The 26,380-nt window shown below is 50.6% G+C and overlaps 1 protein-coding gene across 3 annotated transcripts in view; it reads right to left on the reverse strand.

Moving 5' to 3' along the window:
- LOC113592241 (transcription factor COE3) overlaps nt 1-26,380 on the reverse strand; it is a 96,042-nt gene that overhangs the window by 53,153 nt on the left and 16,509 nt on the right. For all 3 annotated transcript variants that reach the window (XM_035525766.2, XM_035525773.2, XM_035525756.2), the window contains exons 4-6: nt 25,073-25,128; nt 22,761-22,834; nt 18,797-18,865 (exon numbers count right to left, since the gene is read on the reverse strand). In XM_035525766.2, the coding sequence (XP_035381659.1) occupies nt 18,797-18,865; nt 22,761-22,834; nt 25,073-25,128 (199 nt within the window). The remainder of the gene's footprint in view (nt 1-18,796; nt 18,866-22,760; nt 22,835-25,072; nt 25,129-26,380) is intronic.

The following is a 26,380-nucleotide window of genomic DNA, read 5'->3' on the forward strand; positions in this document are numbered from 1 at the left end:
GTGAGAGAGAGCGTGAGAGGTGTGTGTCTGTGTGTGTGTGTGTGTGTGTGTGTGTGTGTGTGTGAGAGAGAGAGAGAGGGCTGATGACAGGGCATCTCTCAGATGAAGGCGCTCTCTTAACGAGCTGAGATCACAGTTACACAGGACAGCTTTTATTAAGTGCCACACACACTCTGCATGTTCACAGCAACACACACTCACTCACCTGCAAACACACAGGCGCGTGCGCTGACAACACAGGATATTTGCCATCACCCTGGATCCTGAATTTAAACATTTCCTCCCATTAATTAATCCAAAAACAACCTCTGCTCCACACAAGACATTACCAGAACCGTTCGACTCTGACGTTCCGCCACAGCCAGACCTCTTATTAAAACGCGGGACGCCGTCTCCTGCCTTTAAAAAACTGAGAGCATTTCTGCACTGTATGACTACACACACTTTAGGTGTGTGAGGCCCCCTGGAGTGTTACCATCACAGGCTGGTCCTTCCCAGTCACAGGTGAGCGTCACCGTGGGAGCCACCAGTCAGACTTGGGATCTTTGCCCAGTGAACCCCAGAGCCCGAGGGCCAACCAGGCTCAGACCCACACTGAGGCAGGGGCCAGGGGACCACAGCGCAGATGGGGGGTAGTGTGGGGTTGAGGGGCCGGGGTGGATTACTGGAGCTCACACTGATGTGAGGCCAGAGCTAAGCACCATCTCTCTCTCTCTCTCTCTCTCTCTCTCTCTCTCTCTCTCTCGGCACCCCACATCCCTCTCTCAGGCCCAAACACGGCACGAGCGGAGACCGTACCATAGGCCGAGGAACACGTTTTTAAACGACTTGTGATGTGCATGCCTAGACAAGGAAATGTGCAGAAAGGCCCCACGTCATTACCTCAGTCTGCAGCTCCAACGCACGATTTAACGGTTTGTCCCGACGCCGTGGAATGTGTTTAACAGCTATTTCCTCTTGTAAGACTCTCCATTAGTACGCAAACCTGACCTGTTATTGCTGTCGATAAAACAGCGTTGGAATCGAGGGGGAGGGGAGGCGACGCGGCTCGGAGCGGCACGCGAGCTTTCCTGTCCATGACGTTCCCTTCAGAACAACCGGGAGAACGGCGGAATGCCTACTGCCGTACTGGCGGAAGTGGAAAGTCTTAAAAGGAAAGTGGCACTTTCTGTGACGGCTCGTTGCCAGCACCTGTTCAACCACGAGGCTAACTCTTTAAAAACAGTGCACGCTATGCGCGCATACTGTACGTATACTGAACATTTGAATGTATGAAATATATATTATACAGCCCTAGCCTTTAAGTTCTGCTGCTTCATAGCTGCAGTGCTGGGAGTTAGGGGGCTAGTCTGTAGCCTGTATTTGGATGGATTACCCTGTATTCTATATATTGATATAGATTCAAGGTCCTGCCAGTGAAAAATGTGATGCATACGTGGTAACGTGATGCATACGTGGTAACGTGATGCATACAGTGGTAACGTGATGCATATGTGGTAACGTGATGCATACAGTGGTAACGTGATGCATACGTGGTAACGTGATGCATACAGTGGTAACGTGATGCATACAGTGGTAACGTGATGCATATGTGGTAACGTGATGCATACAGTGGTAATGTGATGCATACGTGGTAATGTGATGCATACAGTGGTAACGTGATGCATACGTGGTAACGTGATGCATACAGTGGTAACGTGATGCATACAGTGGTAACGTGATGCATACATGGTGTGGTAACGTGATGCATACGTGGTAATGTGATGCATACATGGTGTGGTAACGTGATGCATACGTGGTAATGTGATGCATACATGGTAATGTGATGCATACATGGTGTGGTAACGTGATGCATACGTGGTAACGTGATGCATACGTGGTAATGTGATGCATACATGGTGTGGTAACGTGATGCATACGTGGTAATGTGATGCATACGTGGTGTGGTAACGTGATGCATACGTGGTAATGTGATGCATACGTGGTGTGGTAACGTGATGCATACGTGGTAATGTGATGCATACGTGGTGTGGTAACGTGATGCATACGTGGTAATGTGATGCATACGTGGTGTGGTAACGTGATGCATACGTGGTAATGTGATGCATACAGTGGTAACGTGATGCATACAGTGGTAACGTGATGCATACGTGGTAATGTGATGCATACATGGTGTGGTAACGTGATGCATACGTGGTAATGTGATGCATACGTGGTGTGGTAACGTGATGCATACGTGGTAATGTGATGCATACGTGGTGTGGTAACGTGATGCATACGTGGTAACGTGATGCATACAGTGGTAACGTGATGCATACAGTGGTAACGTGATGCATACGTGGTAATGTGATGCATACAGTGGTAACGTGATGCATACAGTGGTAACGTGATGCATACGTGGTAATGTGATGCATACAGTGGTAATGTGATGCATACATGGTGTGGTAACGTGATGCATACGTGGTAATGTGATGCATACATGGTGTGGTAATGTGATGCATACGTGGTAACGTGATGCATACAGTGGTAACGTGATGCATACGTGGTAATGTGATGCATACGTGGTAACGTGATGCATACGTGGTAACGTGATGCATACATGGTGACAGGAAAGATCCAAAGTCGCCCAAGCTTCCCCTCAAAGAGTGACCCGGTTCAGCAGCTGCCAGACGTTTCTTGGTTTGCACTTGTTGACTGCCATTACGGCTCCGGCGAGCTCCCAACACTGCTGGCGAGTGAGCGACTTCAGCAGGTAACGCAGGAGCGTCTCTTAAGCTGGCGGTACAAGGGGTTGACCAGCATGGGGAGTTTAAAAATGTCCTTTTTGGATTTGTGGTCCTGCTCAGGCCCAACTTTACAACGACTTCCTTTATAAGTAGCAAAGAACCGCGTGTCCTGCGATGCATTGAGCAGAAATATGGAGAATCATTTTTGTCATCAATTTTGTGCACGTTATAGCTCTTGGAGCTCTCGTCTGGAGCTTTGGAGAAGTTTTTCCTAGAACAGCAACACTCCTCTCCTTTCCAAAAGTCTGTTTATTGTTCAAATGTCTCCACAATAATATTGTTCTGTATCGTCACACCATGCAACTTTCAGCAGCGTTCCGCCTGCAGAGATTTTTCGGGCCTGACGTCAGCTTCTTAAACCCAATCTCACATCTATTTGTCACACTAGTTTGCAGCAACAGGTTTTAATTAAAACTCTGATTTCTCAACCTTGCGTAACTCAAGAGACGTTGGACCTTTGGCACATGATTTTCAATCCGTTGTTTCTTCTCTTTTATTCCTGCACTGAGAAGAAGTGCCACGCGATTTCTCAGGCTGAGTGTCGGGAGAGGTCTGCAGGTGCCAGACATAGCCGGAGTCAGCTCTCGGGAGGGCGGGTGCCGTAAGTCAGCTGCGCGACTTCTCCCAAGCTCTGAGGTGCTGTGCTGAATCGCAGCCACCTCTCCGACCCGGGACCGGGCGTGGCCCAGAAAGAGGCCTGCTCGCTCCTGAGGGAATCTGCAGCTACTCCCTCTCCCTCTCTCTGTGCTTTGAGAAGTGGAAGACATCTGTCTGTACCTCTCCTTGTGATCTGTGTGTGGGAGATGTGTTTTGGGCTGGGGTTCAGAACGTGTGCGAGCAAGCATCTGCTGTACGCAGTGGAAATGCTCGGCTAAAGTAAACATGCGTTCCAACCTCCCAACAAACCGTTAACGGGCTCCAACTCGCAAAAAAGGGACTTTCTTACTTCACCATGTCCACTAGTGAAGGGATACGGACCAGGAAGCCAGGGATTGGCGGGAGAGAGAAGGTTTGTCGAGTAAGGGAGAGCCGGTGTTTGGGGAGGGGAGGGAGGCGATCGCTGACTGCGGATTTGCATGGACCGCCAAAGAGTCCGGTAAACGCGTATCTGTCAGTTTAGGAAAAGTGCAGGCTTGGGGGGAACTGGAATCGGATTCGTCGGAACCCGATGGGGGAGAGAGTCAGGGATCTGATCAGGGGAGAGGCCTGGGGTCTGATAGGGAGGGATCGGGATCGAATGAGGATAGACCTGGGGTCTGATGAGGAGGGGGACCGAGGTTCTGATTAAAATCTCACGTCAGGCCTGAGAAAGCGGCTGCTCACTGCTTGTCACGGACTCCGAGTGCATTAATTAACGTCTAAGTGCCGAACTGCAAAATCACTAATACTTAAGCTTTCACTCAGGGGCTGTCAACCACAAACGAATCAATGGATCAATTCTTTCTGTGTACACACACACACACACACACACACACACACAGACGCAAATACACTCACCCTCTCTGTACTGTATAGCTAAACCTGTCCGTCTACATCTCTGGAGGCCTATCTGGCTGGACGCCTCAAACTTCTGCCCGTGATTTGCTGATGGGCGGGGACGGGGGGGGGACGACTCGTCAATCTCCACTCCCCCACCCCCGGGGTCTTTCCAGCACGCACTGGGGCTGGATTAGCTAATTAAGGGCGAGTGAGCCGGATCCGGCGCTGGTGTGGCGGGCTGTTTTGACAGGTGGGCTTAGCGCGGTGTGATTAGGGAAGAGTCCGTGTCGATCCCAGTAAGCCCCCATAAGCCCCTGCACCAACACGACGAGCCACGCTGTGCATGCAGACCCCCGAAAACAGGTGTGCGGTGAGTGTTTGGGGGTACCCAGCATGAGTACCCATGGTGGGGGGTGGGGGTGGGCTGAGGAGGAGAGGAGATTGACACCTGGATTGACACCTGTGAAGAGATGTCACTCCGTCCAGTACCGAGACCCCCCCCCCTCCCCCGGCACCCCCATCAGGGGGTGTTACGCCGCTGACATCATCGATGTTACATAAACAGGTGGCTGTAGTTTTGTAGCCTGTGGAGTGAAATATCAGAGAAGCTGGGCGGAAATCTACTCCACGTGATCAGAAAAACAAGACTTCTAAACTCTCTCTCTCTCTCTCCCCTTCTACTTGGTACAACTTTTTCCCGCTCTCTTTCCTTTAAGAATTCACATGTTTGTTTGGGTGGCCACGGTGTGCAAACACGTGTTCATATCTTAAGCGTGCGTGAGGTCCATTGTTCTTTTGTTGTTGTTTGTATAATTCCTTATAAATCTATCCCAGCAGGTGAACGCATGCATGTGGGTTCTGTCTGTCTCTGTGTGTGTGTGTGTGTGTGTGTGTGTGAGTGTGTGTGTGAGTGTGTGTGTGAGTGTGTGTGTGAGTGTGTGTGTGTGTGTGTGTGTGTGAGAGAGGGAAGAGATGAGAGGTGGATTAGTATTATCTAAAACTCTCCAGGCTTGCTAAGTACCATCCGCTGTGCTTAAGTTAAGGTGCGGGACGGGCCTGATTTGCATAAGTAATTAGTTTAATGCACTGCTCCATTTCTCGCCCATCTGCCTGGCCGGCCGGGCACTCATTGCTCAAACTGACAGGCTGGTCTCTATCACTAGCCGCGCTGCAACAAGGCTCGCACCAAATTAATTTGTCAACCTTCTCTAGTAATGGGACGTTCACCTTGAAAACTCAATTTACCTGAGTCTGTCTGAAAGGAGGGGTAGGGGGGCAGGAATTTTGCTCAGAAACATTACAACAACAACAAAGGAATTGCTGGAAGCTCTCTGACAGGCTTTCAGAAAGTGCGCTAGTCATGGGGAAAATGGGAAGGAATGTGTACACACACACACACATACACACACACACACACTCAGACACTCATACACACTCACACACACTCACACACACACACAGAGAGAGACAGAAAAGAAGGAACAAGCTGTATTAGATCTCTATGAATTTACCAAAACCTTCAAAAACACAGAAAAAAAATAGAAAAAAGTAATTCTTTTTTTCCCAATCTGTAGGATGTAAAATGAGACTAAAAGAGATTTTTTTTAGTTTTATTTATTTTTTGCTTCATTTTTCCACCACTACCCAAATAATCTTTGATAAATGAACTGGCGTTCCCTTTCCTGTTTATGAAGTGCGGGGAACACAAACATGACTCAGCGGAATCTCCTGGAGTTCTGAACACGTGGGGAAACTGGGACCAGGCTGGTCCCATACGAGCCTCTCCTTTTGAACAGAGCCATCTAAATCGCTCACTGGCCCTCAAAGGAAAGAGCTCTTACATGGCAAGACTGCCCACGTCCCCGTCTCGTGTGTTCTATCCCTTTGTTACGAGACACACACACGCACAGGCCCCGCCCCTGTTCGGGGGCGGTGGGACGGCGGCTGCTGCGCAGGGCGCTGGGGGCGGAGCGGGTGTGGGCACCAGTCGTGCCAGGGTGTCGAGCTCTGGGACCACTCAAGGAAATGGGCCAAAAAGTGAATTTAATGAACATCCCCTGCAAAAAAAAAAAAAAAAAAAAAAAAAAAGTAATCTTCAGTCTCATCCCTTAGCTGGAGGCGACACGGAGCCCTGGGAGCCCCAGCATGGGTGGGACGGTCTGGTTGGAGGGATGATGGAGGACATTTGCAGAGGTTCGGAGCAAGGGAGGGGGAGGGGTCAAAGGAAGAGTGGAAAAGAGGGGGTTAAGCCCCTCATATCGGGAGCCTGCTCCCCAGTAGCATTTCCAGAGTGTTTCATCAGTCATTTCTTCGCTGTGACTTACAGAGGCATACTTATTAAGTTCCTCTGTGCCACGCTGCCGTGCCTCTTCTGCTGCAGCTGAAATGACTATTCATTTCACCAGCTGCCGCACAGCGCAACAGATCCCCCAAGAAGAGCTAACGGGGGACGTCTCTCTCTCTCTCTCTCTCTCTCTCTCTCACACACACACACACACACACACACACACACACACACACACACACACACACCCCTACACGCAAACAAAAGGACAGGCACGCGTGCACACAAACACCACCAGGAGCACGTACATACCCCTGCACACAAACAAAAACACAAATGCGCACGCCCAAACACACACACACACACACACACAGGATGGTTTGCATGAAGACTGTACATTCACTCATTCAATCACTCCCAATTCCAGTCGGGCACTGCTTCAGTGTCCAGGCTGATGATGTGTGCAGATGGAATAACGCAGCACCTGTTCATGGTCACCGGCATCTACGCTGGACTCGGCAACGGCGGTGGGACGCCCTCAACCGCTTCTGTCCCACAGGGTCCATTCCAAAGCATGTACTGGGCAAATGGGAGTGGGAATGGTGGCACCGCACCCTACGTTCTACATCAGCATGGCGGGAACGCCGGGAATGCTCCGTCTCTGGGAAAGACAACTCCGGACATGCAGGACACAGCAAGCCTGACGTTCATCTCACCACTGCGCGAGCCTACACAGCCAACACCCATCCACCAATAGACACACACATATGGCAGTTCTCTGCTGACACTGAGGGGGCCTCCTCATCCGACACGCCCCACATGCCATAAAAAGCTTCGCCACGCCATTTAGCGCCCGGCACGTTCCCCGCTCCGCCGTGTGGGCGCGTACGGGCACGCGTGTGCTCGTGCGTGCGGGCGAGCGATCTCAATGCGGACGCGTGCCCGACCTTGGCAGGTACCGGCGGCCCGGCCCGTGCCATCTGCAGCCGGCAGGCTTGGGCAATAATGCATCTCGACCCCGAGCTCTGGGCACACGGCAGCCCCACGAGGGCCTGGGCCAGATGGCACTACCCACTAAGAGGGTTTTACTGCCACTAAAGATGCCTGGGCTGCTCTCTTTCTGTCCGTTCATACGCCCCTCCCTTCCTCCCTCTCAGTCTCTCTCTCTCCTCCGCCAAGCGGCACTACGGCGGACCCCGCGGTCGTGATTAGTGAGCGGCGGGCAGCCGTTTTACGCCGCACGGCAGGGCCTTCGGAACGGCTCCTCTCCTGCACCGAGGCAGGGGCGGAGCCGGGGCAAGGAGGGGGTGGGACCCTCACCCCGCCACGTCCACCACGCGTTCAGACAATCTGCCCTCGAAAGGGCGTTTCGGGTGATGCTTGGGGAACACGCCTGCCCTCACAAACCGAACATCTGCTTAAATCACTCTCATATTTAAGTGGCCTTGTCATTTGGTTAACAGAATATACCAAAGTCTCTAATATTCTCAGTAACGACATGGGGGGGGGTCTCTTTATGCCACACACACACACACACACACACACGGCACCCACCCCGGCCGCGACCCCAGCCTCCGGCACATGGAGTGCCCCATCATGGTGGGGCTAACAGGAAAAGCCAGAGCCATGCTGGGAGAGAGATCATCGATAGGCTCATGTTACAGCTGGTGGGAGGAGTCTGGCAGAGGAGGGCGTGGTGAAACTCACTGGGCGGAGACGAAGAGCCACCATGTTCTCTGGCACTGAAACACTTTTACACAAAAAGTAGCCTTTCAAGCTACAGTCCTATCGCTGTTAATTAATATAATTTTTTTTTTTACTCAAATATTGAAATAATTTATGACAAATTCTTTATGATTCACAGGGGGGGTAACCCCGCCCCTGTTGGATACACACATTCTCCATCCTCTGCGTAAAGGCGCACTTGTCCAATCTCAGTAAGCTCAGTGGCGTCCAGAGGAGGGCGTGGAGGCGGGGCTTTGCACTGACCACACCCCGCCATTGCTTCACAATTCAGCGGGAGGCGTGTAGGGATTAAGGGATTAATAGTGAGGTGGTTGATGGGTTGAGTATTGACTGCTGAGATGGTGAGCTCTGCCTATTAATCCCCAACACACATGCCTTACACGCATATGTGTGGTTTTCTCTGTAAAGGCTATACCCGCTGGTGCTCTGTTAGCGAGCTAGAGATGTTTTTTGCTCAGTTTTATGACATGATTGATTTTCTTTCATTGGTCAGAATCCCTCCGGAGACATGGAGATGGGAGCACCAGGTCAGAGAAAAGTGAGGTGATTTTTTTGTGTGTGTGTGTGTGTGTATGTCCAGCTAACTACACTAAGCAGTGATATCTGTGTGTTTCAGTCACACCAAGTTTCCGTCTTGGTAAACCAGAAAGTATAATATGAAAAGTGGAGAAAACAATAACCTTCTCTCCCCCCCGCTCTCAATCTCCCTCTCTCAATCTCCCCCCCCCTCTCTCTCTCTCCCTCCCTCCCTCTCTCTCTCTCTCCCTCCCTCTCTCTCTCTCTCTCTCTCTCTCCCTCTCTCTCTCTCTCTCCCTCTCTCTCTCTCTCATTACACCTGCTTAGTGCTACTGACCCGCTGCATGTGGAACTGGAATCTGACCAGTGTAATACAAGTTTACATAGCACAACACTACTACCAGACACTTTCATAACAAAGATATTTTTTGTGTGTGTAACTACTTGTGTTTTTATGTCATTGTAATCACAAGACACACATATCACCCTGTATGTTTGTGGGTTTGTTTGTTTTTTTGTGTGTATGTGTGTGTGTGTGTGTGTGTGTGTGTGTGTGTGTGTGTGTGTGTGTGTGCGCATGTGCTTGTGCCTGCCTTTTTCACTGCTAAGCCAAGCTGTCCAGGTAGTAGGCTGAGGATCACGGTACAAGATCAACAGCGAGTGATCTACACACACAGTACAGCCACGTCCTGCCCGTGCTACATGTCCTGACAGACTGGGACAGGACGCTGTCCTACTATTAGCGTCCGCTCACTCGTGTGCTTGGGATCAGACGTGTCATCCGGATTGGTATCATTCCTTAATTTGAAGGGGAAGAAAGGAGAAAAGCCAGACGTCACAGCTCTGTGGCAGCATGATACAAGACAAAGGAGAAAGAGGAGTGTGTGTGGGTGTGTGGGTGTGTGTGGGTGTGTGTGTGGGGGTGTGTGGGTGTGTGTGTGGGGGGGGAGATGGGGGAGAGAGAATGAGACAAAAGTGAAAAGAAATCAGAGAGTGACAGAGAGACAGATAGACAGAGAGAGAGAGAGAGACCGAAAGAGAGCAAGAGTGACAGAGAGAGAGAGACAGAGAGAGAGAGACAGACAGATAGACAGAGAGAGAGAGAGAGACAGAAAGAGCAAGAGTGACAGAGAGAGAGACAGAGAGAGAGAGACAGATAGACAGAGAGAGAGAGAGAGAGAGAGAGAGAGAGAGAGAGAGAGAGAGAAGGAAAAAAATCTCCAATTCATTGGGCTTCAGTCAATAACACTGTAATATTTATGAAGCCTGGAAGCTGGCCTGCCCTAAAACCCAAACTCCAGCAATCCTGAATTATAAATTGGTATTGATTTGTGTTGCGTTGTGTGTGTGTGTGTGTGTGTGTGTGTGTGTTAGTGAGAAGGATTTTATAGCGGTAGCATGTAACTGTCTTCAGTAGGAACGTGTGTTCATGTGTGTTTCAGAACAGCATTGTATGTGTACTGGTACTGTGGTGGGGAGATTTGTGTGTGTGTGTGTGTGCTGTGCGCATAAGCATTTATAGTGCTATAAAACTCAGGGATGTACAGTATGGAGCTTGCTGGAACTTACAGGTGTGTGTACATATGAATGCTCTTTGTGTGTTCGTGCACGTGTGTACGTGCGTGTGCAAGTGTGTGTGTGTGTGTGTGTGTGAGTGTATGCGTGCATGTGCAAGAGTGTGTGTGTCTGTGGGTGTGTGTGTGCGCGCGCGCATTGCAGGAGTTGAGGGTTGAATGGGTAAAGCCACAGGCTGTAGCTCTGTGCAGAAAAGCCTCAAATATAGATGCTCTTCCAGTAGTGCAGCAAAAAAACCTCCCTGATCTACCAGCCTGGACACCTCACACACACACACACACACAACAAACAGAACATAGACACTGCACGCTTCATCTACAGAACGGGCTTTTAAGTGTGTGTAAGTACAGAAAAGTAACTCTCAGGACAGAACCCACTAACACAGACACAACACATCCAACACAACCAACAAAGTGTACCATATAAACCATCCACCAACCAGCAACCAACAAAGTGTACCATATAAACCATTCAGCAACTGATACTGGTAACACGCTGGGTACAGGACTGGTGCAAATAAAGTACAGTTTAAACCAAAGAGGATATGACTGAACTGGAGACCAGTACAAACTCTTGAAGATTATGTAATGGAGACACCAGGTGGCTCTGAAGCATTCCCCTTTGACTACCTGCTTTGCTGACACATTCCCCCAGATCACATTTCTGAATCTTTATATATAAATCAATACTCTCTTAATCTGCACGCTCTCTCTCTCTCTCTCTCTCTCTCTCTCTCTCTCTCTCTCTCTCTCTCTCTCTCTCTCTCCCCTACTTTTCCTCTATCTCCTCCCTCCTTTTTTTCTCTCCACACCTCCACTCCATTTCATCTAGACCATCACTTCTGTCTTCTGCCCCCACTGGCTCCTCACGTTTCTGTCTAACGTCTCACCTCCCTACACGCGCACGCGCACACACACACGCGCACGCACACACACACACACACACACACACACACACACACATCCTCTCTCTCGCTCGCTCTCTCTCTCTCTCTCTCTCTCTCTGTGCCCCTGAGGCTGTAGACAGATCCAGGCATGTCAGGGCCAAGCTGTCGCCCGGAGACTGTGTGAGACACAGAGGACCGGGGGCGAGACACAGAGGACCGTCTCGCCACCCCCACCCCACTTCACAGGAACACTGTCCAGGACACTCCATCGCTCCAGCACATCAGGAAGCTAGCGATGCTGATGGACACAGAGAACATGGAGGGCTCAGTGCTTCCGATGGAGAAACGAGCATGAACGCGCCGATTACATCGGCCATTCCGTCGGCATTGTCTAGACTGTCAAATCAGCGCCGTCCTCGAGGCGCAAGTGCAGGGATCCAAATCTTTCTGAGAACAAATGTGGACATGTTTGTGTGGTTTTCACTCAGCACAGCTCCCAGATCCCAGCAAGATGCAAAACACAAAAAGAAAACAATGAGTGTGTGTGTGGGGGAGAGGGGGTGTGCGACAGAGGCCCGCCACTGTGACAGTCTCACCAGCATCTCTCCAGACAAACATCCATAGCCTGACCTGACCAGGAGCCGCAGGGGCTCGTTGCTCTAAACCCGCCACACACACACACACACACACGCACAGATGTTTAAGGTGCACTGCTTTCTTCTGCCCGCCAATCTGCCTGCACCAGTCAATAGAGATATCGGGGCCGCCTTAAGAAAAACACCTTCTGCTCCTGCCGCTCGCGGGCTGGGAGCGCGGTGGTCTGCCGGGGCTGCTTTTAATTGGGGATGCTGCACACCTGCGGCCGGGGGGAAAGGGGGTGGGGGGGTGGAGCCGGGTGGGGAGGGGCGGGGTGGCCAGGGAGGTGGCAGGAAGGTTCAGGCCTGCTCTCAGGAGCAAATGACACAAAACACTGGGAAGCAAGGACCAAAATCAGGCCGGCTGATGCGGACCTGCCCTGTTTTTCGCGACACTCCGTGTGGTGCTGGTGGGTGCAGCGGAGGTTTGGGGCCAAGGAGGTGCGGGGGTGAGTGAATGAGGCTCCCATATGTGACCTCTCTGTGATCAACGTTTGCAGCGAAAAAACCCCCATTAACCGGCCAAAGGCAGGAGCGGCCAAGCGGGGATCGACTGCTTCAGCCTGGCAGAGGGGGCGCGAGGGACGAGGTGGACGTTGGCACTAGGGCGCCGGCATGGTGGGCTTAGCGGTACTTCGCCATCTCCACACCTGCAGGGGGCGCTGATTCAGACTGCCATGCCCAAGGTATGGGTGGCCTTTACGTCACGGAAGATAAAGACCCACAGTCTAGTTTGTTAATATAGGCATACATGTAGCTCTGTATAACACTTCATCAAAGTTCTCTCACTCAGTCTCTCTCTCTCTTTCTCTCTCTCTCTCTCTCTCTCTCTCTCTCTCTCATATATCCACATAAATTCACACTCATGCTGGACCAGATCAGGGCCCATTCACTACTGCGTCCAGTATCCCAGCATGCCCCAGGGCGGGGCTCTGGGCTCTGAATGCAGGCCTGATGCCGTCAGCCCCACAGGCTCCAGGACACGGCTCACGGCGGAGCTCTGGATCCAAACCCCGGCACCTCCCCACTGGGGAGGCAGCAGCCGCCAGGCCAGCTGCGCCCCTCTCCCTCTCTCACACACACACACACACACACACACACACACACACACAGGCACCATCTCTCTCCCCTCTAGCAGGGATACGCAAATGAGCCGATTCCACACGGAGCAGGCACCCCAGAGGGTCTTGTAAGGACTCGACAGCTATCCTTCACTTAGCTCACTTTCTTGGGAGGGAACTTGATCTTAGAGTGAGAACACTGTAGCATGTAACGCGCACTAAAAAGTAACGACTTCACCAGGTGTCTTGACTGTCTCGCTAAAGAAATTTGGAGAAAAACAAGGGAGAAAAGTCTCTGGTTCCTTTCTGTTCCTCACTTAACTCCTTTCTGCTTTTTTTTTTTATTGGCCGACAGTTTTTCCTTTGCACGTGTCGCTTAACTAAACACATTTATCTTGAGCGTATGGCGAGAAAGGACCAGAAAAAATAAGCTCCGAACGTGCTAATCGCGCAACTCTTAGCATTAAGATGGGGTTAACCTTCTGAGGCAGAGCCCGGGCTCGCGGGGTGGCTGACTGACAGGACAGCTCTGTGGGTTTCTATTTGCAGCTACCGCCCGTGTAGCATCGCATGTGGCGAGAGCCCGACCACGGGGACGGCGTGAAACAGGAGAGAGCCTACGCCACATACGTCGGCTGAAATATTCCCACCTTGCTCCATCCCACAGACTGGGAGTCAAGGTCATTTCTGTTCCAGACACACACATACACGTGCGTACACCAATGTACTGACGCAAGGTGTGTGTGTGTATGTGGTGTGCCCTACATGGTAGAGTAATTGTTAGAGTTAGTGGCTTCCCTACCGATCAGTGTGACGTGATCTGTTTTAGAAGGGACATTAGTCTGATGGTTGGATTAGGATTATGTAATCTGTTCCCTGTAGTGATGGTGCAGGTTCTCTGTAGAGCATTCTGGTGGGAGAAATGTTTATGGGTTTTTTGTTTTTTGGGGGGGGTTTTTTTGAGTGGAAATGGCTCAATAGATTCGGGGGTTAATGAGAGATGACCATCGCTATGGGAACTTTACGCTCCATGTCGCCGTAGCGACTGGCCTCATTTCCCCCCACACCTGTCAGTGTTTTGGTGTGCCAGCACTTCCACACACGAGCGCCCCACAGTCAAAAGTAACACTGGCTATCATCCAATCAGACTCCTGCCCTCACAAACACACACCTACGCACCCACACACACAAATAACACATTTATTATACACACATACACACTTGATTAACACACATACACAGATAACACACACTTATCACACACACATACACACACAGACACACACAGACAGAGACACACACAGACAGAGACACACACAGACAGAGACACACACAGACAGAGACACACACACACACACACACACAGACACAGACAGACACACACACAGACACAGACACACACACACAGACACAGACAGACACACAGACAGACACACAGACAGACACAGACACACACACAGACAGACACACAGACAGACACACAGACAGACACACAGACAGACACACACACACACACACACACACACACACACATCGATAGTGCTTTTCATGCAGGGATTTGTGGTGGTGACAGTGAGTAAAGTGCAAAATCAAGATTCTAACTTTTACCATCCAAACAATTTTAACATTCCAAAAAACATCCAGCACGGCTTCATCCTGCTTCCTCCTTCAATAAACTGTAAACATAAATCAATAAAACTTACACCATGAAAGTGTAAAATGCTACCATAACACACCGCTTTAGCAGGGCACTATAAACCATGACTGTGGCTCGCTACAATATAACCACATCACAGGAAACCGCATCACGTCCCCGAACCTGACACAGGAAGTCCTGAATCAGGCCCACAATCAAATGGAGTGATTTACTAACCAACACATCGGATATGAATCAGGGCCTCATGCTGAGATGTCAGGAATTGATTCAGTGTGTTATCAAATCTCAAATGTCACGACGATTTGCTTCAATTCACTATTACAGTTTAAAAACAAAAAATACAAAAATCCACAAATGTGGCCAGAGGACACGCATACACAGCAGTTTGTACATAGCTACAGATTTTTATTCCACCAATAAAATGATCACCTAATTTATTAAATATTATTAGAGTCGATTATGATCAATTCTGACACTGACACTGAAAATCGCTGCAGTGGAACCACGAGACTTCAGCCTGGGGAAGGCATGTCCTGCAGGCTCCTTAGGACATAAGACAAATCACAGGACAGAAAACGCTCTGACATAGGTGCCGCGGGACCACCTGTCGTCGCAGCTCCCACCTGAATTCCGAATGCCATCCACCGCTGGCATGAAACCGCGGCAGCTCCGTCGCCGTAGCCATGGCTCTCCCTGACTCTGAGTCATGCCCACTTCCAGGACCTCATCATTTTTTTCAATTTTAGCCAGGCTGCCGAGTAATGTCCTCCTTTTATTGCTAATCTATACTCTTAATCTGGCAGGCACCGATGTGCTCCAGGCCGGATCAATAGAGAGCTATTGCTGGGAAGGGTCCACAGGGGCTGATAACTACGCCAACCCCTGCAGGGTTAACCCCTAACTCACACACACACACACACACACACACACACACACACATACACACATACACACATACACACACACTTGCTGGGTTAACTCTTAACACACACATACAGACACAAGCCCACACATCTGAAGTGTTCCATCCACGCAAAAGTAGTGGCATGGCTCCCACCTTTACAATCATACACACACACACACACACACACACACACACACACACACACACACACACACACACACACACACACACTCGCCTTCATAGTTAACCCCTCACGCAGAGTGCCTCCTCTGAGCTAGTGTGAGCTGAGAGACTGCAACAATATATAGCAAAACTTGCTCAAATCCAGCACATGCTGATAACCCACGACAGAGTAACACCAACAGCAAATAATCCCCCCAAACAAAGCTGAGTGGCTTTTCTTTCCCCTCTGACTTGCTATAGTTCCTCTAACGTGATTTATTTTGTAGTAATAAATGCAGCATATTGAGATAAATCAAAATAGAGCAGCTTAATGCCATCGATTTCTGGGAAACACTCGAGAACAGACTCGGTTACTGCACTGGGTTTTTACCACATTAAGGCTCCGACTCTGTTGGGGGAACCCACGGGCCAGAACGCAGGGTGGGGGGGGGGGTACCACCACAGCAATGGAGCGAATTACCCCCCACCCCCACCGGACTGTCACAGGCCACTCTTGCTCGCTCTCCTGCTTTTAAATGACCGCGAATGGGCTGCCCCTCCCGCCTCTAGTCGCCGTATTCGCACGAGACACGTTCCGGTCTGTCCCGTTCAGCAAGAACATTAAAGAGAAGGGGGGGCGCAATTAAGCAGAACGCCCATACCCCACAACCCACCCCCTCCCGCATACTCACTGACAGTACTAGACAATTTATTGCCCCGTGAGATGGGCTCGCTGGGCGATCTAATTGCAATATTAGCTTGTAATAACACCTGTTTCAGCGTCCGGCAGACGATAGATCACAAGCTCCGGCAGCCGTGTGTGTGCCCCTCAGCGCTTCCTCTTCTCCGAGCACGAGCACTCTAGGGCTGCTTCCCCGCGACCTCCGACCCTTCCGACCTTTCTGACCCGCACTTGACCTGGGAGGCAGGCGCGGGAGGGAGAGGGGCCGAGGTGCGGGTCGGCGGCAGGGGGCGCGGAGGGAGGCGCGGGAGTGATTTGCTCATCATAATTAGTTCTACCTTATTTCCCCGGACGGTTGAATCAATGATCTGAGGCGCTCTGTTTATCAGACAAAACACAGCTATCGTTCAGGCTTATTAAGGCTGGGTATTGCCCCTATTGACTCTTATACCAAAATGAAACATCTCAGTGAGGAGAGAGAGAGAGAGAGAGAGAGAGAGAGAGAGAGAGAGAGAGAGAGAGAGAGAGAGAGAGAGCAACACAAAAAAGAATCTCAGAATCTCAGTGATGCTGTATGTGTGTGGAGTATGAGATGCGTATGTCCACATGCACACTTGTGTGTGTGTGTGTGTGTGTGTGTGTGTGTGTGTGTGTGTGTGTGTGTGTGCATATGTAATTATGATGTGTGAGACCGCATACCACAACTGTGGACTTTGATTTCCAAAGCCTGGCTGTGACAGACAATGGCAGTGTCTGTGTGTGTGTGAGTGTGTGTGTGTGTGTGTGTGTGTGTGTGTGTGTGTGTGTGTCTGTGTGTCTGTGTGTGTGTGTGTCTGTGTGTGTGTTTGTGTGTGTGTGCACACGCATGCACATGCATGTTTGCAAAGAATGGCAGCCATTAAGGCTTTTACAGTGACGAGCACCAGCATTGATTTGCATGACGAGCCGGAGTCTGCGCCTCACCCCCACTGATTTATCTGTTGGTTTAAGGAGGTCATAAATACTGTGGATCTTAATAGGGCGCTAAAATGCAGTCGTATGGGCCGGTCCGCCTTAAATCAGATCCCTCCACTGCCTCTGGTAAACACTTTGCAATGGGTTTGGTTGTTGTAATGAGGGGCTCCGATGTGGCAGTTGTACTCGCTCACACCCAAACACACACACACACCCACACACACCCACACACACACGTCTGCACCTTGCAGGCTATCAGTGATGTGGCCCTACAACACTTATCCATGCCAACCGGCCCCAGAGGAGATGTTCCAGGCAGTGCTGTCGGCCTCATTGTGGGGACGTGAAAAATGCAAGCTCTCTTTCACGCGCCCGCATCGTCGCCGGTTCGATCGTGAGCTGGGGCTCTCTAATGTCGGCGGGGGCGCTCGGTTTCGCGGTTAACGGCGCCATTCCGCATCAGCGGGAGGTGCACTCGTTACCCCACGCGCCACCGCCTATGCCCGCGTGCCCCACAATGAAGGGGGAGCTGGAGGTGACATCATCACTGCGGGTCTGGACCTTACACCAATCAGAAGCACCCCATGGCAGCTAGAGGTGAGAACATTCCGTATGTGTGTGTGTGTGTGCGCGCGAGCGTGGGTCTTTGTGCGTCTTTGTGCATGTGTGTGGGTGAGAGAGGGTGGGTCACTCGTTTCCGGCTCTCCTGTCTGCTGGACATGCTCCAAGCCCACTCTAACGAGCCAGCATGGATTTGGTAATGACCCCAGTGCCCTAGGAGGACACACACACACTGCTGTCCTGTTTGGAAAAGCAGCCTAACCCCCCCCAAACACACACACACGCTCACCTGCACGCACACACAACCGCACGCATTCCTGCTCAGTCATTAAGGCAGCTCCCTTAAGAGGAATTTAGCAGGTAGAGACTCAGTAGTGTCAATCTGAGATACTCATAAGGGAGTCCATTTAAGAGTCACTTACAAATACAAGCCCTGCTCTGAAACGTGGGCCACCTCACGCCTGCACCCGCCTGTATCCTTCCGCACGGACTGAGCGCTTGGCTAGGGAGGAATGAAAAAGGCAGGAATGCACCACTGCTCTTCCCTCTCCGCGTTCCCAACCCTGCTGTTCGCTGCCTGCAGAACGCATGCAGTTCTGAATCTTACAGCGGAGATGTCTGAGAGAACTCAGAGCGCGGTAAAGAGAGCGATGGCTGCGTCCGTGTCTGCGCATCCCGGTCTCGCTTTGGCGGCCTGATCGAAACAACGGGAGCTGTCCGTTGTTTAGGGTTTCAGGATTTTACAAGTGCATTCGTCCACAAGGGTATCCTACTGCCCCGAGGAAGGCTGAAGACGTAAGGCCGATGGGCGGGGCCTTAACGCGAGTACCCGTAGACGCGGGCCGCCTCGCTGTTGCTTGGGGACCCTGGAGACGAGAGGTAGGGGAAAGCTAGGGGGGTGCACTTACCTGTCGATGATGACCGGATCCGAAGGCGTCTCATTTCGGTTCCCGCAACTCTTTTTGTCACAACACCGACTGCAACAAAACCGCATCAGCGAGGTTTAGTCCCTGCACATCAGTTCTTCATACATTTCTTTTAGCCCAGTACAGAAACAGATACATGATAACATACTGTACAGGTAAATAAAATAATCCCCAGTACAACACTAGGAAGACAGAACAGTACCACAGAGTTGAATACCATGTGAAACCACTAATATCACAGCAAAGATGTGTTTTGTACTCCTCGGAGCCATGTGTGTGTCGTGGGTTCGTTTTCAGCCTCTGTTGGCTTCGGTCCCTCCGATCAGGAGCCGTGAACGAGCGGCACCTCCTCCCCCGACCCTCCGCAGAGCGACGGAGGGGCGGCGGCGTGATGCCCGGGGCCGAGGCTCTCTCCTGACGGGTCGCCCTCTCTCTCCTCTGCCCTCAGCTCGCTCCCCAGCTGGGCTGGCCCCGCGCCAGGGTCGCTCAGCCGGGCCTCTGACAGGTTGGACAGCGCCCAGAGACGTGCCGGTGCGGCACCCCTGCCCTCACTCGGACCCGCGCCCTAGGCTGGCACCTCGTCTGGTGGCATGTGGTTCCCCTAAATACAGCCGCTCCAGCCTGAGACAAAACGGAGCCCAGAAAAACACCGCGTCCCTCGGCCAAATTGGTGTGGGCATTACTGCACTTCCCGGGAACAGGATCTGGACCTGCAGTTTATTAATATTTCATATTTATTAATTAAAACTCACAGAGTTCTGGATGAAGTTGACTGCGATGGCAGAGGTAATTAATATGTAAAAGGTATCAGATAGATGCACTGGATAAAATATAATTACATGAATGAGACAATACACAGGCTCGGTTTGGTAATGATAAATTGATTGTTCTTATTATTTGTTCTCATTATTCTTGGGAGCTTTTCAGGCAGTTATGAATTTTGTTGTATTCATCCGTCTTACCCCATGCGGTTGTGAATTATATTGTCATTTGACAAACCATCCTCAGTCAGAGCTTCTGAATGCAAAATAATGGAGCCGTATGAATCATTTATCACACTGTTTGATCCATGATCCGCCTAGCGTTGTTTTTTTTCCTTCTCTTTGTGTGTATGTGACTGTTGCCATAGAGCAGAGCCACAATAATTTATTCCCCCAGCTACTTGGACCCATTAGCAAAGTTCCAGGAGACCAATTAGCATTGGAAGCCCAATGGTGCGGCTGTGGTGACAACCTTCTCAAACTGAGAAAGAAGTGTTATAAACAAACTGGACCCCAAGAGCACCAGCCGGCTCCTCGGGGACCCCCTGGCCCTTCACACACCAAAACAAACCTTGGCAGAGCGTCCGTAATGCCACCTTAATGGCGATCCCCCCAAGGGGTGCGCACGGACTAGCGCTAGCCCAGCTAATGACGGCAACCCGACGCCCGTGAAACAAGCGAGGTTTCGGGCTCAAGGCCCGGCCCCTCCGAACATGGCTGGGAATAAGCCGTGGCATCTGGGAGAGGAAAGCCAGCTTTTCTGGACTAGGAACGGAGTGGGGCACCCCGTCAACACCACCTCGAGTCTGGACCTTCCAGACAGGGCCGCCGAGAACGGAGTTAGGCGGGTGCATGGCATATGGGCACGATGTTACATTACATATACCAGCTACTCTTATGCAGATCAACTTACAGTTTCCATCTGCAGTAGAGATAATAGTGTTAATTAATTAATAACACTATATGTTAATGGGGCAAATAGTGTTAGGGGTCTTGCCCATGGTTTCTTGTTGGCAGGGAGAGGCAGCATCGGTACCCACTACAGCTTAGCGGAGCCTTCACAGCATGCTGAGTAATCACCGAGGCAGCGACACAGAGCCCGTCTGAATCTCCGCGGCCCAGAAAGACCCAGAGAAGGAGCGAGCGCAGAGGGAGAGTGAGGGAAGGTGAGAGAGAGAGAGAGAGAGAGAGAGAGAGAGAGAGAGAGAGAGAGAGAAAGGATAGAGAAACAGACAGCAAGAGAGACAGAGAGAAAGAGAGCGAGAGGATGTCAATGTAGGGCTTGCTTTCAAAGGGTAAGTGCTGTAATTACCCAGACAGGCGGGTTGCAGAGCACAGCCAGGGCTGGCGATCTACAGCCGGCCTGTTTGGCCGTCCCTCCGCCCATCCTGGCTGCAGAGCAGGGGCGGGCGGTGCCCAGCCCTGGGTCCCTCCCCCGTGCCCCGTCCTCTCGTCGCCAGCTAGCCGCTGCCATGCCTCATTTGGTGTTTTGGGGTGCCAGTTTCCAGCAGCGAGAATAGTTGGTGAGGACCTCAGACGTCAACGGGCCAACAGAAGCCCGGTCCCATGACAAATCACTTCCTCCACTTTTTGAAATGTTGTCTCGCTGTAATCCGTTGTGTACTGTGACAGCGGTTTCCGCTCCCGCCTCCGCAGTAGCGGTCCGTCCGTAACCCTGACGTGCTTATTTGAGCCGTCAAAACCGAATGCTTGAACGCCAACCGGCTTTAAGCAATGATGTAATTCATCTGCGACGGGAAGTGGGCGATTATTTTTATACATCAGTCCCGTCTCGAACCTCCGCCACGACCCGCCTGAGCCGCGTGCGCGTGCACGTGCTCTGCGCGTTCCTCGCCTGGGACCCGACAAAGAGCGCTATCACCTGGGAAAGGGAGACAGACGCGGGGGAAGCATGTCTCACCTCCCTCTCATTAGCGAGTGGAAACACACCATTCATCAGGGGACGAGTTGCTAATAATCACACTCAATCACGTAATGACCGCCTTGAAGTGAGCCGTCATTATGGAAATGGATCCTGTATCAAAATTATCTTGGAGGGAGAGAGGCGGGCTCCGTCTGGAGATCGCAGCGCGGAGAAGCCGGCGGCACACACTTTGAGCCTCGTGATAAGAGGTTATTTGGGAGGAATCCGTTTAAAAAGGCACGAGACCGCAGCAAGAGTTCCGTTCAGAAGCAGTGAGGTCGGCCGACAGAGCCCAGCGATGGCCAAGATTAGCGACATCCTCTGCCAGCGTTCAGAAAGTGCTGACATCACTGTTATGGAGCTTACAATTCAGCAGACAATGCTGTGATAATGTTTCATTCTGAAAAGTTTCAGGCAAGTTTCTATGACAAATTTGTACTTTCCCACAAGTATTTCACCTTTGTAAAAGAGCCCGAGTGTGAAGACAATGGCACACATGCCTCTATTAGCAACATATACTGTATAGACATTTATTATCCACACATACAGGCTTAATATTGATTTAGTCAATCATGTGTAATTAAATTGGATTACACTCTATACTTGTATTTACTACAAATTGCAAATAAACCATCCTTTTAGGAGGACCTTGTATAGTAACCGCTTTATATCCCAGAACTGCCTGATACCCTAAGGCCTGGGTCCCCTTCATTTACCCTTTCTGCATTATTAACATGGCTCTGAAACCTCTGACCCCCCCCCACCCCACCCCAAGGTCACTACCCAGTCAGGTTCCTAGCTTCCAGCACTCCCACACCATCCGTGCTCACCCGCAGATCCTGCGCACCGGCCCCCGCTGGGCGTTCTCTGCGAACAAGCCCTCACTGCTCAGGCCTCCAGCTGACCGGCCTACCGTGAGCCCATAATTACATGGCATTAAAGCGGATGGGTGCGCTGTAATGAGGGAAGCCCAGTAGCACCACACAGTGGAGAGGGGCACATTCACATTGGCCTGCATATGGAGCCCTGTGGCACACCCACGAGGTGCATACTAAAGCCTGGCTCACAGCTTCGCAATAATGGCTGACTCTTCCTGAGCCAGAAGTGATATTCTTATGTGTGCGTTTATGCAGCTGCTTTTAACACACATTCTCAAATAGCAGGGCTTCAACAGAAAATGAGAAACAAAAGGCTTGAAAATGAAATGGGCTCAAAATTAGAAAAGCTTTAAAAGTGAGACAAGTTTGAGAAATGAACTCACCTGCACATTATCTCGTGGGTGAGGAGAACACGGCACATCTCTGGGTTTTTGTCCTGTCCCTCGTAAATGATTGGCTTGGAAAGAAAGAGAGACAGAAGAGTGGCATTCAATCTCATTAATGTTCTTTTCTGACCCATGCTCAAGTCACACAGCGGAATCACCGACACGGATCCGTCTGTAGGCGGAAATTCAGGCATTTATTTAAGATACAGTGTTCAGAAATTCGAGTTACTCTGTGAAATCTGCTATGCACACATACAAATGATCTTTGTTTCAGTCTACACCAGCCATGCCGCTAATAGGCTAATATGACTGCAATGCCTCTGACTGGTCATTAGTTACATTTTTGAGAGCGGCGCATCGCTGGCAGCTTGAACATATGCTAAAAGCTAAATCTGGTCATTAGTGTGAGGAACGCAACCCAGGAGGGATCCCAGACGACTCTGCTGGGGCCCGCCCAGCGGAGCAGCGCTCGTCTTTCCCGCTCCTGTCCCATCCGAGCTGGCAGATGGCCAGGAAGGCACCCCCCAAACGGGAGACTTCCTCCCTGGTGTCCGTGACGGAGCCGACACGGTGACCGCGCATGACGGATGATCGGCGCATATCATAACGGGCGAGTAACCTGCTCTCAACCCCTGTAGGCTACTGTTAAGCAGACACACACACACACACACCCATAACCCGCCTTACGACATGCCCAGTTTCATTTGCCTTTGGTAAGTTGGTCGGACAGAGCCGACCAGCGCCCTGGGGGACAATACTTCAAGGATAACGGCCACTTTTACATTATTGATCTCTCTCTCTCTCTCTCTGTCGGCCCCTGTCCCTTTATTACTGTAGCATCCACACATACAGGGGTGGGTAGGGAGGTTGCGTGGGGGAGGGGATTTTGGCAAGGGTTACTGGCAGAGAGGGGAAGGGGTCGATATTTGTATATCATCAGTATTGTCAGTCGTAATTCATGCCGCTGGTGCCCGCGTAGCCCGCCCGGGCATACATCCTCACACGCTCTCGACACCGGTGATGAGCAGCGGTTCTGGATGGTGTGTCGACACGGCCGTGAAGGTGTCCTAAGCGTGTGCGGAGAAGACGGTGCTTTCCTCAGCAGAATACCCTGAAGTGGAAGACGGCGGCGATGGAGAACAAGCTCGGAACGTACCGGCGCATCGATTATGTTTCACATTCCGATCGGTAATATGCCACATGTGTACTTTGGAGGGAAGGGTGTTCATCTGAGCAGAGATATCTGTTGTAGCTAGGGGAGGATCCTCCCTCACATCTATTATCCGTAATCAAGCACAACAGAAAAACAACGGACGATCAATATCTGCACACCTTGTGTTTTTGTCGATAGCAGTTCTCTATATGTGTATGAGAGTCTGTGTGAGAGTGCATGAGAGAGTGTGTATATATTCGTGTGTGTGTGTGTGTGCGCGTGTAGGCGCGTGTGCATGCAGGTGTGTGTGCACGCAAATTTGTGAAAGAGTGTAAAACAGCATGCGTATATTTGTGTGTGTGTGTGTGTGTGTGTGTGTGTGTGTGTGTGTGTGTGTGTGTGTGTGTGTGAGGGAGGGATTTTTCAGGCGTGCATGGCTGCAGCTCTCTTTTGTTGTGGTGGGGATTATAGTCTCTAGTGTGCAGGCTCTGCAGATACATTAAGGCCTATTGATTGGTCTCCGGGGCTGACGCTTTGTCGAGGACCTGGTTGCCATATCGATCTGAGGCAACCTGACACACCATGACAACGGGTCCTGCTGAGCCAATGACAGGATGAGCCAGGAGGGGGCGGGGCAAGGATGGGACCCGAATTAGGATCCATTTCACCAAGGAGAGATCTAGTGGAGTTGAGTCTCACTTCAGAGTGACTCTGTTTAGGTGAAAGGTCTGTAGCCTGGTCCATAAAGACCTCACAGGCAACACACATGGGCACCCATGTCAGAGAAACCTGGCCAGCTACATCTGGAAATTAAGACTGAAACTTCATAAAGAATGAAAACATGAACGCACATGTTGCCTGTATCCGAAGAGATCCGTCTCTGCTGGGAATGCTCTTGTCAAAAGTGGAGCGGTTACGATCGGATCTAGAGTAGATGGTTACGGATGGATCTTGAAACAGGGCCTTTTTTTTTTTTCCCCCAAACTCGTTCACAGGATATTCCTCCCCCATGCCAATTCCTATGAATTCTCCATGAGGCCGGAGCGGTAAAGCAACAGCTACAACATTCCCAAAGGCCCAGAGGCAAACGGTATATCTTCTTGTCATCCTCATTGGACTTGTGAGAGAGAGAACTCCAGGGCAGAAGCCTGCTCACCTGTTTGGTCATGGAGTCTATCAAACGGACATACAGGTCCTGCTCTGTCCGGATTCCTGTAAAATTCAGCAAGAGATAAACAAATTATTTAGACACAATAACACTAAGATACTTAGATACACTCACTAGAGTGCTCATAGCAATCTGAGTGACATGAAAGACATTGCATGTATAAATCTAAGAAGTTTTATAGCATCTCGGGGTGTAAAGCCTTTTTTTTTTTACATTAATGAATGTAAGTACTGTTAAAAAAAAAACAGCACCAGGCAGAAATTTGCTTCATCCACATGTCCATATGAGAACATTCCAAACATGATATTCATGTTTTCTTTTCACTCAGCATAAAATGTAACTTCACTCAACAGGTCTATGAAAAAGTCAACAAGCACCTGCAAAATACTTTAAGTTGCGACCCCGCAAACGACACAGACTGAGACGTAAACTGAGATATTGGAGGGGTTTTTTTAAGCATGTGCTTTCAGTTCAAGTCAGCATTACTAAAACAAACAAAAACATTTCTCCGTATATACCGGCTTGATTAAATTAAGTCGGAGTTACACTGCTCAACATTCCTCTCCAAACACAAATCCAATTCTTTAATGGAAGTATGAGCAAACACAGATTAACTCCTAATTAAATGTTTCGGAAAACAAATTTGCTGCACTGTTCCGTGCGGAGCGTGTGCGTAAAACTCTCGCGGCTTTGCTTGTCTTGTTGTTTGAGACATTCGTCGACACCCTCCCACCCCTTTAGCAAAAACAAACACGGTTCAGTGCTTCAGCTTATAGGACGAATGCATTATTCATGGAATTGCCGTCTTAAAATCTTTGAGCCCCGACTCACACGCCTTTACTGTCTATTAGGCTCACTCCACGAAGGAGACCCCTGCAGGTAAGCGGGGGGGTGGGGCATGGCAGGGGGCGGGGCAGAAAGGCATGCTGGGAAAGCTACCCGCTTGCTAACCTGTCAGCAGGGCAGTGCAGCTGACATTCATGCCCCAAGCCTCGGCCCTGGGGCATGTGCACAGTTGGCTTATTTCAATTCGCAGTCGGTCGCCATAATGAAACACTATTAAAAAGTGACGACAACATTGTCGCTTTTGCTACCAGGGGTGGGTAAAAATGAAAAGGGTTTGTGCTGCCTGCTTTGTGTTGTAAGCAGGTCGAAGTGAATGTTGGTGTGGAGTTAAAGAGGCAGTCAGAAACTGTTGGCAGGGCAGATGGGATTAAAATCAAGCTCTGTCAACGCTAACAGATGGGAGCCTTAACTACTGCTCCAGGTGTGTGAAGCAGGACATGCTACAGTGTG

This window comes from Electrophorus electricus, chromosome 3 (genome assembly GCF_041902795.1).
Source record: "Electrophorus electricus isolate QZ-2024a chromosome 3, ASM4190279v1, whole genome shotgun sequence".
Taxonomy (NCBI): Eukaryota; Metazoa; Chordata; class Actinopteri; order Gymnotiformes; family Gymnotidae; genus Electrophorus; species Electrophorus electricus.